Here is a 19,531-nt window from a genome sequence, read left to right as displayed (position 1 = left end):
TCTCCCAAAGCATTTCACCTCTAATTGAAGAGTGAATTGTGTTTACTTACCTGCTCATGTTCTTGACTGTCTCCCAGCGAATGAATCGTGATTACACTACGTAAAATTCAGTGTTTGAATTTCTTACGATCCCACAGGACTGGATTCCACACTTTAAGACACACGTGTAAAAAAAAAAAGACTGAACTCTGAAAGTTCATTGTCTAGAAAAGTATTTTAAATATGGCTTGTAGCCCTTCCAGTTCCTGCTTCCACAGCTAAAGTGTGTAAAAGAAAGGCCACCTATCTAAAAGGTAAAAGAAAAGCTCTTTCACATTCAGGTTAACAATGGTCAAGGACCTTGCAGGCTGCTGTCATCTTGGGTGTACCTAAAATTGTACCAAGACACATAGAGACTTTAGACACAGAAAAATCTCAGGCTTTTTTTATAATGTATATGCATCATTCTGGAGTGCTCAACTCCTACCTATTTTAAAGGTGTTCCAAACTGCAGCTTAAGTGAAAAACAACACAGGCTTTTGTCTGGTAAACACACTTGTGACTCAAACATTGTCATCGCTGAAGCACAATAAGGAACTCCATGCAGCATTTATGAATGAAGAATAATTTATCAGAACAAGCTGGGAATTTGAGTGAACATGGACATAATAACGAGAAAAATTCTAAACATTTCCCCCAACCACTGTGCTGTATGTTTTAGGAGCCAAATCCCCAAATGTATTGTTCATCCTCACTATTTGAACATGATGGAACAGATTCTTGGGCTGTCATCTTTTTGTGGCAGAACAGCTTTGTAGCTGGAGTACCAAAAACTGGGTAGAGTATCTCTATGTAGCAGAAGAGTTCCTGGGTACTGTGGCTGGGACATCAGCAGCAAGCAGATGGGCTATCTATGTCTTCTTATCTACAGCTGTTTTATGGCCTCTTGAAGAGGTATGACTTGTACCTCTGCCTGTAGCAGTGGTGAGTTGTGTTTGGGACATTACTGGTCCAAGGGATAGGAAAAGCACAAACATAATTTAAGATGATCTGGTACCTCATTAGTGAACACTTTCTGGGTGTCAACGCTGCAATTTCTAAGGGGTCTTAGCTGTTCCAGCACTGCCTGCTAAGACACAGGTATGTTGCCTCCTCATCAAACTCCCATAAGCCTATGAAGCATCATTCCGCCGTCAGCTTCACCTGAAATAAAGACAATGTAGAACCAGAGGGAAGTTCACTCATTCAGAAACAGAGAGGAGACCAAGCAGGTGGTAGAAACATGACCTTTCTCCATGAGGTCAAATAGCTTTATTGTGATTAAGCACTACAATACAGTATATATCCATAAAAAAACTCTATAGTGTATATAAATTATTCCTTCCATTCAGTAATTCTTTTTTTTTTTTTTTTTGTTCTGATCTTTTTAATTTCCATTACAGCTTTGGTACAATGTGATTTTATTATATTTTTAAATACTTTTAGCTTCACAAACTCAACACAAAGTACAAAACTAATCCGAATCGGGGATATTACAATCTACACAGTGGTGTTCAGTGGTAGGAAAAAATCTTACCTCAATGAATTCATGTCACTAGCTAAGCTATAAAGGCATACCTAGCAGACATGACAAAAATATGCACCATTAACCAGCAAACATTTTATTTTTTTTCAAAATTTATTTTATTTTTATTTCTTTTTTTTTACAGATTTTTTCCAGCAGCAAATCACTTGAGCATAGTCAGTACTTCTGTCCTCAACTGATCATCCTGTGGTGTTCCTCTTCGTTTGAAGGCCATGAGTTATTTGTCAAATAATGCACCGCTACCCTCGGATATCCACGCCAGGCCACCGTGTCAGTACTTGACCTGCCACCCTGCATTGTTAATGCTCGCACAGTTTGTCCTGCAGCTGGCAGAAATAACTGGAACGTTACTGGAGGGGCAGTGCGGGGCGATCAGACGGAGGTTGTTCTGTGGGGCAGGAGGTATGACATTACAGTAGACAGGCATTCCAGTGGCTGTAAGTGTTCCTTGACCTGATTGATTAGGTAGCATGAGCGGTTGTTGATACGATTGTTGTGGCAATCCTTGAGAACCCTGGGTCATTGGCACCTGGGTTGGAATACAGAAAGACAGAAGATAAAAAAAAAAAATAAAATAAAGTAGGTCCCAAGCATCCCTATCTTCCTTCCAGCTGAATCTGAATATACAACATGCTGCCAAAATACGTCGTTTTCCACTGCTCGTAACAGTTCTCATCCCTAGAGGATCTTCTTTGTTAGAGAAGGGGTAAAGAGAAGCCCTTCTGCTCCCAGGTCCAGAAAGTGGCTCTGTCACGTTCTAGCTGAATGTGAATTTCTGGGATCAGTGCAAACAGCATATATAGGCCATTTAAAAGGTCTAACCCTTTAACTTAATCATTAACCTTTAAAACGCAGTTTCAATATGGTAATTCTGAAGATAGAAGGGGAAAATTTTACCCATAAGCAATTCCCCCGTTTCCACCTTGGTTGCTGTAGCGTTTTCAGAGAAGCCGAGGGAAAAGGTGAACGGCTGCTAAATCAGTGCAATCTATTAAAATGAATCAGATGTCATTCAGTACCTTAGCTTTCCAGAGGGACCAGCAGGAAACGTAAACCAAGTATAAAGTTGGGAAAGTATGTCTGGGTAACGTACAGACTTGGGAAAAATTAAGCCACTGCCTTCCCTCTCCACTAAAACGCAATAAATAGAAAACTTTCTATGTGGCTACAGCTCGTTATTGAAGACATGGTGGGATCCTTGGCAGGAGTCTCCACAGATGAGTAATTACTAACTGCTTCAGGCAAAGCCCTCAACTTCATTACAGGAAACAACACTGCACTGGCAAATAAAGAAAAATTAGAAAAAAAGAAAAAAAAGAAAAAAGGGAAAGAACCATGTTCTGTCTTTTATTTTTTTTAAGTTCATTTTCTTCACAGGAAGAAGTATAATTCCTTCTTCATTTCTGACATTTTTATCTGGGCTCTAGTCTGTAATAAATAGTTCATTTGAAGTATTCTCAATTCCAAATGAAAATCAGGAAAGAGGGAGGAAAGAAACGGCTTTGACTCAGAAGCGTATTTATCAGGAGGCCTCCTGCCACACGCTGTCCTCATGAAATACCAAAGACCATTCTGCAACACGACAATGTAATTCAATTAAGCACTCTCCAAAAAAAGCAGCCTTTCTTTTGGGCTCCCAAGTACCTGATAAGACGACATGGCTGGATACTGCACCATCATGCCTTGCACCTGATTTCCCTGTTGATTATTCATCAGGTTCTGGCTTTGGGGGGGCTGCTGCATTCCCATGAGACCCTGGAACCCCTGCTGCTGGTTGGGCAGGACGGGCTGGTAACCTGGAAGAAGAAAGACATCTTCAAATACCCAGTCACTTTTAGGGGCGAAATTAAAACCGGTCTCGGGAACAGCAAACGATCCCATCGTTTCTCACTGCATTGGTCAAAAAGTTGCTCTAGTTCTAAAGAAACACCACTGGAAGTGAAAAATTGAAGGGGGACACACACATCTTGTGAGCTTGCAGCCCCAGCAGGCTAACGTGACCAGGTGACACGCTTTCTTCACCCTCTTCAACCTGGCGGCAGAGACCAGCTTGAGGGATGCCTGGCTGCAATGCAGCCCCGAAGAGACACAGAGTGCTACTGGCTTCTGGCTGCTTTCTCAGGGGCAAAACTCCCCCTGGCCTCAAGGACATTGGTATTTGGCCTCCGCAGTCTAATCTGGTAGTTCTCTTACAAGTCACGTTTCTTATCTTACCCTCTTACCTTTCTTGTAATGCAGCTCCCCAGCACGACGTTAAACAGAGGCGGCTTTATTTAATCAAGAAGAACATCTGTATGCACACTGGCTCCTACTTGGAAAGCTTTTTATACAATTAGAGGATATCTGGGGTCATGTTCCACCCTAGTAGGGTTGTGTTGTGTTTGGCAAAAGAGGAAAACTGTAAATTAGGGAGTGCCTGGTCCTCCCCTTTGCTGGGAGGGTGGGAACACTGCTGGTCCAGAAGTGACTGCACGGGGAGGAGAAGCTGAGGCTTCTGTTTCCACCTGGCTCTGTGTTCCAGATCAGCAGGACACGGGACGCTTTCTGCTGGGATGGCTCCTCTAGGACTAATCAAGAAACGGGCAGTGTCTGGATGATCAGGAGGGCGACGCTGCTAATGAGGTGGAAGCAACACAACCCAGCCCAAGAACGAGCCTTGCAGGGTGGAGGTGGGCTTGACTGGGTGATGCTACTATGGAGAGATGAAGGATTTTGCAGAAAAAGTGGGGAAGGAAAAGAAGATTCAGAAAGTTCCCGACCTTGAAAAAAAATGCAGCCAGCCACAGTCATTATAAATCTCTGAATAATTTCTCTTTAAGACATTTTATGTCCTTTAGCGCTCGTATTTTTTAACATGCAGTTACGCGGTGCACTATTAACTCTGTAGTGATGTTCTCAGAATAAGCTTATTTCAGGCAAAGAAGAATTATCAGAAGGACCAATGCTGTGTTATTTTTATAGAAAAATCTGTGGCGCATCAGCTCAATTTATATTCATGAATACAGTACACGGTTCAATATACTTCACGAATTGGAAATCATCACCTGGGCATTTCTTCATTATGTAAGGAAAATAAAGTAAGGAATATTTCTGTTTCTGCTGGTCTATTCTCAACTGATAGCTTTGCTTCAAAATCTCTTCTGATGCCAGAGAAGCGTTGGGTATCTCTGATCAATTTTTTGGCATTAAAGATGCTTTTCCACAGATATGAGATTAATATCTCCAGTCAACTGAGCAAAATAAAGAAATAAAAAAAAATCCCGGAGTGATTAACTTGGCTGGGTTATAGCATCAAACATCTCCCAAATGCACCAGATTATTATATATTCAAATTTGCTCTTTTACTATGCACAAACACAGTGTCAGCGTATTTTTCAGTCACAAAAATTCCCAACATCAGAAGTGCTGTAACTGAGTTTACAGAAGGCTTATACAGCAATAATAAAATTGCAAGTCCTCTTCTGCTCCCATATACCAATTGAGGGAGTTGGGGGAGAGAGAGGACAAAAATAAAAAAAAATTAGCACTACTATTCTGGTATTTGCAAGACTAGAAGTTTAAGCAGAGAGGAGTCAACTGACAGTGGAAGTGGCAACAGATAATTCATCTCACGTCACTTGCAGGTGACAAAGTAAGTCCCAGATGTTGTAAAGAACAATAGATTGATGGTGGAGCGGGGATCAAGTGACTCTAAGTCGGCGAAAGCAATCAAATACTGGATCTGGACTCACAGGGTTGGACCATGATGTACTGGCACAGGGTGGTGGACTGGTCCTCCACAGAGACAGACTCCATTGGGGCCGTTTTGACACTGTCCTACATGACATTCTGGTCTCTAAAAAGGCATGGATTTGGTGGATGGAGCACTCTGTGGATAACAGTCCTCCACAGAGACAGACTCCATTGGGGCCATTTTGACACTGTCCTATGACATTCTGGTCGCTAAAAAGACATGGATTTGGTGGATGGAGCACTCCGTGGATAAGGAACTGGCTGGATGGCTGCACTCAATGGGTTGTGGTCAATGATTCAATGTCCAAGTGGAAACCAGTGACAAGTGGTGTTCCTCAGGGGTCAGTAATGGGACCAATATTGTTTAACATCTTTGTTGGAGACATGGGACAGTGGGATCTAGAGCACCCTCAGCAAGTTTACCGATGACACCAGGCTGTGTGGCATGGCCAACACACTGGAGGGAAGGGATGCCATCCAGAGGGACCTGGACAGGCTTGAGAGGTGGGCCCGTGTGAACCTCATGAAGTTCAACCAAGCCAAGTGCAAGGTCCTGCACCTGGGTCACAGCAATCCCAGGCACAAATACAGGTTGGGGAGAGAATCGATTGAGAGCAGCTCTTTACAACACTCTGACCACTCAGAGGGGCCTCAATACAAGCAGAAAAATACTTCACGTGGACTCTAACACACTTCCAATGTGATTAGATAGGAGCAAAGAGGGATTAATGTAAGAATCTGACTGCATTGTCTCCTGAACCTTTTCTGCCATTAAGGGAAATTAAGTCACTTCTTTGGCCCAGAAGGTGGCATTGTGGTCTCTTGACCATTTGCTCCCTTGGCTTATGGGTGGAAACAGGGATATTTAAGAAGGTTACTGGCCTGCCTGTGACCTTACAAAGATGCTGGGCTGTCATCTCTCCCTGACTTAATGGGCTTCTTTTTTATGACCAGTACCATTTGGAATACAATGATGTTATAGATGTCAGACCTTGCTGCAGAACCCCAGTAGAGCATTTGGTCAAAAACCAGCATCCTCTTCAAGGCTCTGCAAATGAAGCGAAGCCACTTCACTTTACCTGATAGCAAAGTTATCTGACCCTTTACTCTGTGAAATACCTAAAGAAAGATGCAAGTTCATCTATTCCACTGAGCATAAACACCTGACCAAGGTTCAAAAATACACTTCAACAGTGCAGATGGGGTACAGAGTATTAAAAGGTGAATTAATTCAATCTACACCAAGCTCTATAAGTAAGAAGAAAATGCTGTGAAAAAAACCAAAAAAGCTCAAGTTCATTCTGCTAGACAGCTTCTGTTTCAGCATAAATGCAAGGAGAAGAAAGTGGCGCTCTAAGTAGCTTTCCACTTGAGCAAGAAGCTGTTAACATCAAAAACTAGCTGCTCTGAAATTCCTACCTCTCCAGCCCAAATTCTGCAACTCTGACTCTGCATGCCACGTCACATTTGAAATGGATCCTTCAGTGTTTACCATGTGTTGATGTCTTCACACGTTTGTGTGCACTGGCCAGAAAAAGAATGGAGAGGGGAGAATTGAGACTCTGGATACCTGACTGTCTTAATATATCAACCTCTCAGCAATATTTGTGAAACTATATCATTCTAGCAATTTTTTTTTTTTTTTGACGGCACCAATTATCACTATTCTCCCCAAATTATTTATTTTGCACACACGCAGGAGTTTCAATCCTCAACTCAGCTCTGATGTGCTTTTGACATGCTATTTATTTTTCGATCAAATGAAAATAAGACAGTGTCCTGGAAAGTCTTGGGAACCCAAGGCAGGGCAGGGAGAGCCATGCATTGCCAGGCAGAGGGGGATGTTTTGGAGCTCCACGGGCACCAGGAAACGGGTGAGAAAAGGAAGAGGCACCATGCTTTCTGCAGCAGTAGTTTTCTTCATACTTGCTCTTTCGCTCATTAGCTTTCATACTACATAAAGTGCAATCCTTAAAAGCCTCTTTACTGTCCCCTGAGAACATACATACGTGGGTTATTTTCTAATGGCAGTACACATCAGATGAACCAGCCTATTACTGCAAGCTCCAGGGCCTCTTTACTGCAATTATATCATCCTGCTCCATGTTATCTCTGCTACAAAGGAGGATTTTTTAAATCAGGGCAAACATGAGAGACATTGTTAAACAACCAGAGGAACAAATCGTGCACAGAATTTCAATGAATGCCTCAGAGGAAAACTAAGCCTTGGATTGCAGGAGAAATGGAAGAGGCCGTCATACCATCAAGGTAATTCTCTGAACCTTTACAGCCTACATCACCGTGCTGACAGTCAGCTAACTTAAACATCCCAGAGGGAGAAAGACTGCACGAAAGAACCACAAATGTTTTAATTTCTTAATGAGGCTACGGAGCTCAAAAGACAAAACGCAGTGGTCTTTACACCGCCGCCAATAACGTCACCCAGAGCTGTAATTAAAGCATGTTTGGTGCTCTTCTGGCTTCAGCATGCATCCTTCATGAACAGCACATCCATGTTTGGAGGGACTTTCATTGCTCATTTTAGATTTGAAGCAAGAGAGCTTTGTGATATGTGTGTCAGCACAAGGGGTAAAGAGGAACCTGCACTTTGGCCGATGAGTGCGAAGCTCTCGACACGAGTCCCTGAACTGCAAATCTTACTGTTACTCTGACTACGTGAACTGAGCCCTTGCAATTAAGCCCATCCAATGCAAATGCCTAAATTCACAGTGGTGTTGATGTGAAGTGCTCCGAGAGCTGCTCCCTTCCTGCTTCACTCAGCGTTGTGCTGGGAGAAGCTGAGCTGTTGCCACCAGCAAACCCAAAACGCAGGTACCTTGGCAACATGCTGCAGCGGCGTAGACAAGCAAAGGCCACGACAAAAAACAACTCAAAAGGGAAACCTCAGTAGGGCTAACTGGTCTGGGTGCAGTGCTACACAGATCTGGTCATGCTCCTACCCCTCTCCAGCTACTGCAGTGCCTTTATGGTGCCCCCCGGTATAGACCAGCTCAGACTCTGCTGCAACTACCACCAGGAGCACCAGGAAGAGATTGACTTTGAGGTCCCATGGAAAAGTCCAGGGGGAGCGAGTACCAACCCTGGGTGCAGGCTCAAGGGAGTCACAGAATCACAGAATGGTTAGAGTTGGAAGGGACCTTAAAGATCATGGAGTTCCAACCCCCTGCCCTGGGCAGGGACACCTCCCACCAGACCAGGTTGCTCCAAGCCCCATCCAGCCTGGCCTTGAACCCCTCCAGGGATGGGGCATCCACAGCTTCTCTGGGCAACCTCTTCCAGTGCCTCAGGGAATACCCTGTGATGTACTGAAAAGAGCGTAACAGCAGATTCTGCACCCAATCCCAAGTGCTGTGTTTGCCATGGGGGCTTACGTTTGCAGAAGACTCCACCAAACTGACAAGGGCTGAGAAAAAAGCTACAAAAATGATCCGAGGTCAGAAAGTGCACCTCTTCCTGGGAGACCTAATGAGCTCACTCTGCTCCATTTATTCAAAAGATGAAGAGGAATCTGCTGGTAGATAGTTCTTGAACAGAATAGAAAATGGTATAATAAAATGACACGGTTGGAAGAAAAACCTAGAACTGTTCAGATTAGCAATAAAATTTTAAGTTTGAGCAGACCTTATAATTAAAAAGGGTGCAATTTACCAGAGACGAAGCACAATTTTTTATCACCTGAAACCTCCAAAATGAGGATGGACAGCTTGCTAGAAGGTATTCATCAGTTTGAGAGGAGGTTGTGGGAATAAAGATATGATTAGAGTGTGCTCTGTGTCCAGTATTATTCAGAGCATTAACATACATGTTCCAGACTTTAAATACTTAGGAAAATGTTAGCTCTTAACACTTTTCCTATCTTCCAAGGGCTAATCTTTTGCATGTGAGACAGGATCCTCCTTCCTCGTCTCTCTTCCCTTTGACCATATGTGGCAATGCCACCCAATTCACTCCACCTGTGTACAGTGGATATTCTAAGGGCTATTTCTGGCCTATTTTAGTTTACTTTGTGCTGGCTGAAGTAGCACTCAGTGGGTTTTGCAGGCTGAAGAATATGTGGGTCTCTATTCCCAGAATTTTGCTAGATTATGTTTTCCTTTACTTTTTAAAATAAGATATGGGTAAAGTATTAAAGTGGCTGGATGTAGCTTTTACTCTATAATCACAGAAACCTGCAATGCCCACAATAAGTTACTAGTCAGAGAAGAAAAAAATGTCATTGTAAAACTAAAATTCAGTCATGCAAACATTGGTAACTTTGGCAATTCACTTATTTGCCAAAAACTCTGAGCAGACCCATTCCAAAACTGGAAGGAAGGAAGGAAAAAAATGAAACAAACAGTTCGGCAAGATCAAACACTGTCTTCACATAAAGAACCTTTTGATTCTCAAACAGACCCTAAATGTTATCTGTAAAATACGAGGAAAGGAAGCCAGGTTGGGGAACCTTGTGTTTCTGACAGTTGGCCAAGCTGGGGGAGGCACGTAATGAAATCCCTTCCCAGCACAACTGAGAGCAGGAATTTGGGGCATTTCTAGCAGCCAGAACAAAGCCTTCCCTGCTAGAGGGGTCCGTCAGTCCCTCCTGCCATCTCCTTACCTCACGTGAAATACTCGAGTACTGGATTGCAACCAGATGTCTCACCTCCTACGTGAACATCGTTAATTACCAGCAACAAAATCTCCCCATATACTGCTGGCCCTAGAGCTCCAAAGTGCTCAGACTGGCTTCTCGTTTTTCTTCTCGGCATTTACATTTGGGTGGCTGCTGAGGAAAATCGGGGTGGGTTTGGTCATTACCTGGCCAGTTTCACCGCAAATTACGGGCTAAAAGTCTCACGGAAAATATAAAAATCAAGCCATAAATTGAAGCTGCTTTTGATTTTAGCCTCACCCCAAAGTGACTACAGTTTTGAAGACTCCCACGGAACACATACCAATTAATGTCTCCTGCTGGTGTGTCATTTTCTGTGCGAGTCTGAAGATTTAAACCGCATCTTGTGCAGCTGGAATTCAAAACACTTTGTAAACAACTTCGTAGTTTAAGCTCGGATCTAAAATCCGAGGCATGCTGCAAACCCCATCTGCTGCAGTTGATCAATCTGCTCCTACTGTGTCTGCTTTCCCTCTGCTATACACATAAAAATGTCTTGACCTAGTAAGATACTCAGGCTTTACGTTCCACTTGAAGACATCACCAATAATTTATGGGCACGAGCTGGATACCATATGAGCTAGAAGGGCAAGTACGTAACAGCTTAATGCTAAAAATCCATCCCTTCCCCCTCCAAACATAAGACCATACAATTATTTTATTCAGTTTTCACGCACATACAAAGGAAAAAAAAAAAAACAAGAATACCTATGCCTGAAATTAAGGAGGTTTAAGAAGCCATTGGTACGTTGGAGGTAGGAGGTGGCTTATAATACAAATAAAACAGCACATGTGCCAATAACCACAGCAGCACACGGAGCTCTCTCCCCGCAGCACTCCACAGGCTCAGACCCTCAAAAACAAGAGAAGCCTTTTCACATTAAGCGACTTACAGTTTGGCTTCTTGGGTTGCAGGTGAAAGCACATCCCACTCCAGCAGTACGGCTGGCGGGGGAAAGCGTGGGGTGTTGCACTCCTGCTGTTTTCAACATCTACAACTAATGACATCGATTCTTTCAAGTCATGCGAGATCAAAACAATTTTTTGGCTAATGGCACTCCAGTTACATTCACTGAAAACGCGTAACATGGTAAATATATTCCTAAACTGACTCCAATGACAGCGAATCAAGTAATTCTCTGCAGAGCTGGGTTTAGAAAACTGCAGGATTTTGAACTTAGAGTCTCAACACATAATTGCTGCCAGAACTGCAGCATCCTGGTCCTTAAATTGGCCGTAGCTTTGCTAAGAGCACATTCATGCTTCCCCAACCTGGAACAGATCAACAGCCACAGAGCCATAGAGAAGGAGCCGTATTCAACTGCATTAAGAAACACGGCAAGATGTACATGCATCAGAGAGATGAGCCAGTAAGATTTCTTACCACAAGAGAAAGAAGAGAAATACTGGTTAGAAGGCAGTTTGTCTGTCCTCCCCTCCTTCTTTCTCTCTTTTATTTACAAAGCTACAAATCCTGCAAAATCAATAGCGTAAAAACATCTTCGTCCAGCTTCAGCAGCAGAAGAAATCAAATTTGGAAATTTGCTGCAATTTTGCGTTATTTCAGAGCAACCCATTTGGTGGATTTGGTACAAACTGCTGACGAAGATACTGCGATACACAAAACAATTTTTTTTTTGTGGCTAACAGCTCTGAAGTCCCCCATCTGGCTCGTTCTGTCCAACTGGTAGAGCAGGACCGGTCGCCTCTCCCTGAACTGCCCCTCCCTTGTCCTCTTCACTTATTCTTCCTCAAAAAGCTACAGGAACTCCTACTTTTACTTGTTTTGCAACCCTGCAGGCTGGAAGAAGCCCAAAGCATCTGAAGCATGGGCTTCATCTGAAGCAGCAGCTTTCATGCGCTGCTCCAGACAACACTTCTTGACTGCTAACAAAATGGGGAAAAAATTAAGGGAATAACACAACTCCCCTAGTGCTGCAAACCCTCCCAGTTCAAAAGATGTGCGGGATCTGGCCCTCACAAATGTATTTTTTTAACTCTGCTTGTCCTGTATAAATCAGAATAAGGTATATCTTTACAAAAGCTGAGAGACAGTGCTTTGGGCACAGGCTTTTCCTCAAGAATAGTCGCTGCTTAAAATTAATGGCTCCATCTGGGTGGTAGAAAGCCTCCTGTTATGGTGGTTTAGATAACGCCAATGAGAAATGGTGAAAGTAACACTGCGTATCACACGTGAGACTTAGAGCTTCTTACGTGCCAGTGTCAAAGAAACACCCATTGCTTTTTCTTTCACCCGTACTCTGTGACACCAAGTTCCAACTGCTGGAGACAAGAAACAGCATTATCTTTTAAAACCCATCTATATGCACGCTCACTGTCCCGCGGGGCCAAAATGTTTTTGCAAAGAGCACTGAAGTATTATTTAAAGCCTTACACTTCATCATCCAAGCAACTACCTTTAGGGCAAACATGCAAAATCATGGATATAATGATTTTAAGAACGACTTAAAGATGCACACCCACCCCTCCGTAACTTTTCCACACCTTACAAGAGTTGATTTAAAACTCAGCTACCTCACTACCAAGTAAGAAGGCCCCAACAAATAAGTGGTATGATTAAATACTTTCATTATGCACCTAATGAAATCGCACATCGTAACATCTTCTGAGACTAAAATCTTAATTAAGGCAGGCTGACATTTTGGCTACTTCCCTCCCCGTGTTCCAGGGCAACAGCAGGTAAGGTCAAACAAAAAAGCTCGTGTGATAAAATTGCGTGAGAGGGCTCCTGGGAGAGCTGGCATTATTAACGAGAACACGGGGAAGGGCACAGTTGAACAGTTCAAAGATAAATGACAGCATCCAGTTCACTATCAACTGGCGAACCTGAGAAAGCTGTTATTTGACAAGAGATGTATCTAAGGAGGCATCAAAAGGAGCTTGAACAGATACAAATATTCAAGGTTGGAGATTCAAACCAGAGATTCAAGGTTGGAGAAACTTTTTTTTTTTTCCCCCCAGTTTAAAATCTATTCTTTTACTTGTCTACACAAGTAAAAGCTGTCCCTTCCAAATTGTAGGGACAGCTTTAAAAACAACTGGCTACTGCTAAGTGGCTTGATGCAGAAAATAAACCTGCTCTGGCTGAGAACCTAAAGCCAGGCTATTAAATGACACTTTACTCACTCACTATCTTTTCAATATACTTTTATTTTATGTTTTGAGACCATTTAGCAGTGTTCCTGTTCTTCAAAAACTATGACAAAAATTATTTGCCCTTCTCCTTGAAGATAAATCTGAAGATAAACGGAGGGACACCTCTTACAGACACGGTATGTAACTCAAAGCTTCTCTAAGAGCCAGAAAAGAAAATTCTATTTTTAAGACAAAATCCTTTTATCTCACTACAGTAAAAATATAGCTGCAAGCCAAAATAATTACAACACAATAATGCAGGGCTCCGTTACAGCAGCATAATTCTGGGAAAGCAGCTGATCCAGGATCTTGGCACTTACCCAGGCCCCGGAGCCTGACTTAAATGCATTAACCCAGACAAAGCATGTGCAGCTGTTTTGGTAATCTGAGGCTTCTGCATTTTATTGGAGACCAAAAAAACCCAAAGAAAGTCAGGGAGCCAGCAAATGACACAGGTGATGTAGAGAAAAGAGGAAAGTATTCCATACTTTTGAACTAAAAGAATCCATGGAGTTCTGTGAAGAAGCTTTGGGGAGATGCCCCTTTGAGCAGGATGATGAGCAAAGGTTTGCACTAGAGCCAGGTAGATGCCCAAAGCCAGCTGAGATGCCTGCAGGAAGGGTACTGCAGGACCTGAAAAACATAATTCTGAGGGGGTTAAGCCTTCTCATTCCCACAGAGCCAAGCCAGGTAAAGCACGTATTGCAAGCCGGTGCGTGGTCCTCATGACATGAGGGAGGTCCCAAATAACACTAGGGAAAACCCAAGTATAATCCTTCTGTTCTCAGCACCTGCCCACCAATCCCACTGACGTTCATGAGAGTTAATGCAGACCCATGGGCAGGACAAGAGGGAACAGGCGCAAACTCAAATATAAGAAGTTCCACCTAAACATGAGGAGGAACTTCTTTACTTCTATGGTGGCAGAGCCCTGGAAGAGGCTGCCCAGAGAGGTGGTGGAGTCTCCCTCTCTAGAGACATTCCAAACCCACCTGGACGCATGTCTGTGCAACCTGCTCTGGGTGGACCTGCTTTGGCAGGGGTTGGACTAGATGATCTCCAGAGGTCCCTTCCAACCCCATAGCATTCTGTGACTCTGTGACAATAGATTGTCCTGGAGAACCTGTGGCTTGCTCTTTAGCTCTTTACTGCTAAAAGACCAAACCAGATGCAAATTTAGTCATAGTCCTTACCATGGCCATAGACTATTATACTGCTGTAGTCTGCTGCAATTCCTCTGTACGGGTTTTTTGAATAATTAATATACAAGTAAAGCACCAATGTAAAAGCTCATTAGTGTTGATAGTAAGATCAAGACCTTTGGCATGTGAGGTGCTGTAGGCTTTACCTCACATTGAAAAGTGGCATCTTGAGAGAAGCCCTTGCCAGCAAAACATTATAGAGGGTCTTCATTTAGAATGACTACATAACTCTTTCAGGATTCTGCTGAATTCAGAGACAAAGTGTCCATACCTTCTTGCAGAAAAATTGAATTTTCTTTAAAGCTAAGATTTAGAGGGAACTGTGCAGGGGATCAGTCCCTTCTCCCAAGTCAGAGGCAATAGGACAAGAGGAAATGGCCTCAAGTTGCACCAGACTGGAGATCAGGAACAATTTTTACACTGAAAGGATTATTGCACATTGGACTGGGCTGCCCAGGGCAGTGGTTGAGGCCCCATCCCTGGAGGTATTGAAAGGGTTGACCTAGTGCTTAGAGACATGGTTTAGTGATGGGGGTTTTTATCAGAGTTTGGTTGATGGGTGGACTAGATGATCTCAAAGGTCCCTTCCAACCCAGACAATTATATGATTAATTATTTTTATTACTATTATTTTCAGAAAAAAAACCAACACCAGAACAGTAGCTTTGGCTGAAAACTGCAAGAGCAAACTGCTCTTTTCTCATCTCTCTACCCAGAAAACTGTACTTTGCAGAATTGCAAGACGTAACCTTTGTTACAAATATATTCATTTTCAGGTGGGAATATTTTTCATGCGAAAGGGTAACTTCAGGGAAGTTCAGGGAAGTTCATGTAGTTCAGGGCAGAAATATCAATTATGTAGCTGGTACAAACTTAAGCTTGGTATAAATTCAAAGCCTTATTAAAAAAAAATGGCACTGACTTAACCCTTTGCATTCATACACACATATATCTGTATCACCAGAAACAAATATCGGATAAAATAGAGTGATAAAACGTTAAATAGTAGCATATTGCTTGCAGTCACTGAGTTTTAACCTAACCACCCACTTCAACGGTGGGATGCTCCAGATGTGACAGCTCCAGATTGCACGATGCAGCTGTCCAAAACAGGGCTGGCCCAGGAGAGTTCATACAAATAGTGAAAACAGTCAAGTAACATCAACTCAAGACAGCCCACCAGAGATATTTTTTGGGGGGGGATTGCATCAGAATGATTTCTTCACCTGAGCCGGGTGGCAATATGATCATTTTCCCCACTGAATAAAAGGAGGCTGGACTTAGAGCTGTTATTGCCAGCCAAAAGTAGCTGCAGACATGAGTGACAGGGCTCAAGATCTAGGAAGGTAACAAATAAATGTCCAAGCTACTGATCAACAGCTGGGCTCCACAAATTGCCTGCACAGCTGTGCTGAATGCAAAGGGAAGCAGGAGGTGGGTTAAGCCTCCGTGCGTAGAGAGGGCTGGAAGCACATATGGTCAAGTCAACGTAGCTCATTAGATGAACGTTACCCTGTGTAATACTCCCTACACATCCCCGTGTCTGTGTTTGCATCCTTTTATCATATAAAACAGTTCCTGGCCATAGCACAACAGTTACTTGCAGTATCAATAGTTTTGTTAGAAAATCCATCAGACAATGGGACAGCCACCCACCCAAGCGAAAATAAGTGTGATCCCAAAAAAGAACAAATCCAAAACCATCGGGATCAGCTTTCCCATGCAAGCTGTGAACCCCGAGTCGCTGAATTTCAGCAGGTCCATCTCTACATTAGACTGGTTTGATTTTCTGGATTCCCCCAAATAAATAACAGCAGGTCTGAGCAAACAAACACTTAAATCCCCCACGTATAGTTCTATAACTTCGCTGTAGGTGTTGCCAAAATATCTACAATCATGAGCCAAGGGTGAAGCTCCACCATGGCAGCTACCGTGCCAACTCCAAGGAATACCTGCAGCCCCTGCACTAACGATGGTGAATTCTTGAATAGACAAGACAGCTGGAGATGGAAAAATAAGCACCCAGGAGAAATAACTTGCCCAGAGAAAAACGGCGGAACCACACAAAAGTTTTTTCTGGAAAATACACCAAAATCTCTGTGCAGTGCCTCAGAGAGCACTAGTGCTTAGAGCCTCGCACGGAGCGCTGGGGCAGGCTGCTGCTCACCAGCATGGACATGGAGATGACCCTCCACGTGCTCTCACTGCTTCTCCCACACTGTTGACTTCCACGCAGGTTCAGGCACAGGCTCCTGCCCGCATCCCCTGTGTTGGAGGAAGACTGCAGCACGCTGGTGAGACACAGTTCACCCCACTGTGTCGCCTTTCACTGGGGGCAGAATGAGGTAAATTACTGCCAGCAGCATAAATTCTCACTAATGATCTACGCTTCTCACCCTCGCAAGCTGGGCTTCGGTTTGTCTCAGCCTCGAGGAGATCTTTCATAAATGCAAGACCCAGGGGTCAATACTTGGTCCAGTGCTGTTCAATATATTCATCAGTGACCTGAACGAGGGGACAGAGTGTATCCTCAGCAAGTTTGCTGATGATACCAGACTGGGAGGGGTGGCTGACACCCCGGAGGGCCGTGCTGCCATCCAGCGAGATCTGGACAGGCTGGAGAACTGGGCAAGGAAGAACCTCATGAGGTTCAACAGGGAAAAGTGTAGGGTCCTGCACCTGGGGAAGAAAAATGTCAGGCACCAATACAGGTTAGGGGTGGACCTGCTGGAGACAACTTCTGAAGAGAAAGATCTAGGGGTCCTGGTGGACAGCAAAACGACAATGAGCAAGCAGTGTGCTCTTGTGGCCAGGAAGGCCAATGGGATCCTGGGCTGCCCAGGGAAGAGTGTGGCCAGCAGGTCAAGGGAAGTCATTCTCCCCCTCTGCTCTGCACTGGGGAGGCCACAACTGGAATCCTGCGTCCAGTTCTGGGCTCCCCAGTTCAAGAGGGACAGGGAACTGCTGGAGAGAGTCCAGCGAAGGGCAACAAAGATGATTCAAGGATTGGAGCATCTCCCTTATGAAGAAAGACTGAGAGAGCTGGGACTCTTTAGTCTGGAGAAGAGAAGGCTGAGGGGAGACCTTATTAATGCTGACAAGTATCTCAAGGGAGGGTTGAAGGAGGAGGGAGCCAGACTCTTTTCAGTGGTTCCCAGTGACAGGACGAGGGGCAACAGGCACAAGTTGGAACATAAGAGGTTCCACTCAAATATGAGGAGAAACTTCTTCACGGTGAGGGTGACAGAGCCCTGGAACAGGCTGCCCAGGGAGGGTGTGGAGTCCCCTTCTCTGGAGATTTTCAAGACCCGCCCGGATGCAGTCCTGAGTAACATGCTCTAGCTCTAGGCAATCCTGCTTCAGCAGGGGAGTTGGACTAGATGATCTCTATGGTCCCTTCCAACTCTAAAAATTCAGTAAAAAATTCAGTAAATACCATCTGCAACACAGGCATGGCCACTGCCTGACGGCGCTCCTCCTCCCCGCTGCTTCTGCACGCAACTATAGGGTAATGTACCAAATCACTGAGCAAGAAGACTCCTGCTTGTTTATTTACCTATAACATAAGGTTATGCAAGTTATGGTCTGCAACCTCCAGCTAGATGCGAACAGACGCAAGGATGACACCGAAGCCAACAGGCCTTTGATGCAGCATATGTCTGCCCATATGGGTCCAACTGTAAAAAAACAAAAATCTCATATTTTCCAAGTGCGCCCATGCGGAACGTAATCCAAAGACTACTGGGGTTAGCAATCAACTTTAACTGGCTTTACACCGTATTAGGAGCACTCGCCTGCAACGTAGTGATTACTCTGGCCCCTAGACAGCAGGGCCCTTAAGCATTTGCTTAACTTTTCAGCGTATCAGCCAATTTCTTGATTTCAGAGCAATGATTTACAGGCTTGAGTGCACTTCTGGACTGAGGCCAGGGAACTCAGCCCCTTGAAGGGAAGGGATCTCCAATGGGAAAGATACTGGCACATTTTTTCTTAGCATCTTTTAAAAGGCTTCTGAGAAACTTGACCAGGCAGGTAGCAATCAACCTAACGAAAACGGGGCTCCGTTCCAGTAAAACTCAGTTCTACAATATATGAAATCAAATAGTTTCTCAGCTCTCCTTTTGCACAGCCACTGCTTAATCCACAAGCTGGAAAGTGGGACAAGATGGGACGGAGCCTGCATTCACACCTGGTCCAATGCACATATCTACGCACATATAAGAAAGGGCCATTACACCAAGAGATAATAATGGCAAATAATGAACCAAATGGCAACAAGGGATGAGTCTAACCTACTCCACCTCTGTGGCACAGGCACAGAGTGCTCCCAGTAGTTTTACCTCGCAATTAAACCCTTCTGGTTTACTAGTAGACCCTAGTTTACTTCTCTTGCCTTTCTTAATTAAAAAGAGCCGTTAAGGAAATTGGGTTAGGCCTTTTCTGCTACTAAAGCAATCATTATCATTAAGGCCCTCCATTCCCATTACCCCTTGAAAAGACCCTCCATTCCCACTACTCAAGGCAAAAGACACGTAAAGCTCCTCCAACTGCTTCCTATCTGTCTCTGTTCTAGGCATCCCCTCTGTTCTGCATCACTGAAGAAATGCAAATGCTGATTGCAATTCTGCCATAGGTAGAAAAGCAAAACATCAGACTACTGCACGAAAATGGGGCTCTACCTTCCAACTAAACCTTCTTCTTGAAAAGAGGTGAACAGCAAAATACACAGATGTAGTCACCCCACTGCCTGGTTAGCCTCACCTGTGGCCAAATTATTCATCTTACAAAGGAGGGAACAATAGAGTAAAAGACAAATGTGTCCAAAAAAAAGTCAAATCATTCCCTTTGGACATTCCAAATAGCACACTACTAATGCCTGAGACTTTAAAAATTTTTGTTCATTTTACATTTAAAAAATATTTTAAAGGAAATGGAACAGTTTAATTGTCCATAGGCAATTTAAAGCTTTTATTTCATCTTTTGGCTTGCCTTGGAGGGGAAGAAGGATCAGCTAATTTCAAAGCAATTTGAGATATAATTTTTTTTTGTTTTAATTGGCCAAGGAATCTGCAAAATAACTCATTCATACAGTCTTTTAATAAATCGGGCAGCTAAATCTGCAAAACATGCCTATGTCCATGTCACAGGCAAACCTACTTTCAACTCTTGCATTAGGTAGGCAGAATAATATGAACATTTTTCAAG

At 43.7% G+C, this 19,531-nt stretch overlaps 1 protein-coding gene across 16 annotated transcripts in view; it reads right to left on the bottom strand.

Annotated features, from left to right (window-relative positions):
* Positions 1-1,251: 1,251 nt before the first annotated feature.
* The window catches only part of ARPP21 (cAMP regulated phosphoprotein 21kDa), a 302,410-nt gene continuing 284,130 nt past the window's right edge, over positions 1,252-19,531 (bottom strand). For all 16 annotated transcript variants that reach the window (XM_014941747.1, XM_014941765.1, XM_014941713.1 and 13 more), the window contains 2 exons: positions 3,209-3,360; positions 1,252-2,093 (listed from right to left, as the gene is read on the bottom strand). In XM_014941747.1, coding sequence (XP_014797233.1) covers positions 1,836-2,093; positions 3,209-3,360 — 410 coding nt within the window. In that variant the 3' untranslated portion in view covers positions 1,252-1,835. The remainder of the gene's footprint in view (positions 2,094-3,208; positions 3,361-19,531) is intronic.

Source organism: Calidris pugnax, unplaced genomic scaffold (genome assembly GCF_001431845.1).
Source record: "Calidris pugnax isolate Ruff unplaced genomic scaffold, ASM143184v1 scaffold23, whole genome shotgun sequence".
In the NCBI taxonomy this organism is placed as follows: Eukaryota; Metazoa; Chordata; class Aves; order Charadriiformes; family Scolopacidae; genus Calidris; species Calidris pugnax.
Note: the sequence above shows the minus strand (reverse complement) of the source record. Positions and strands in the feature narration are given on the sequence as shown.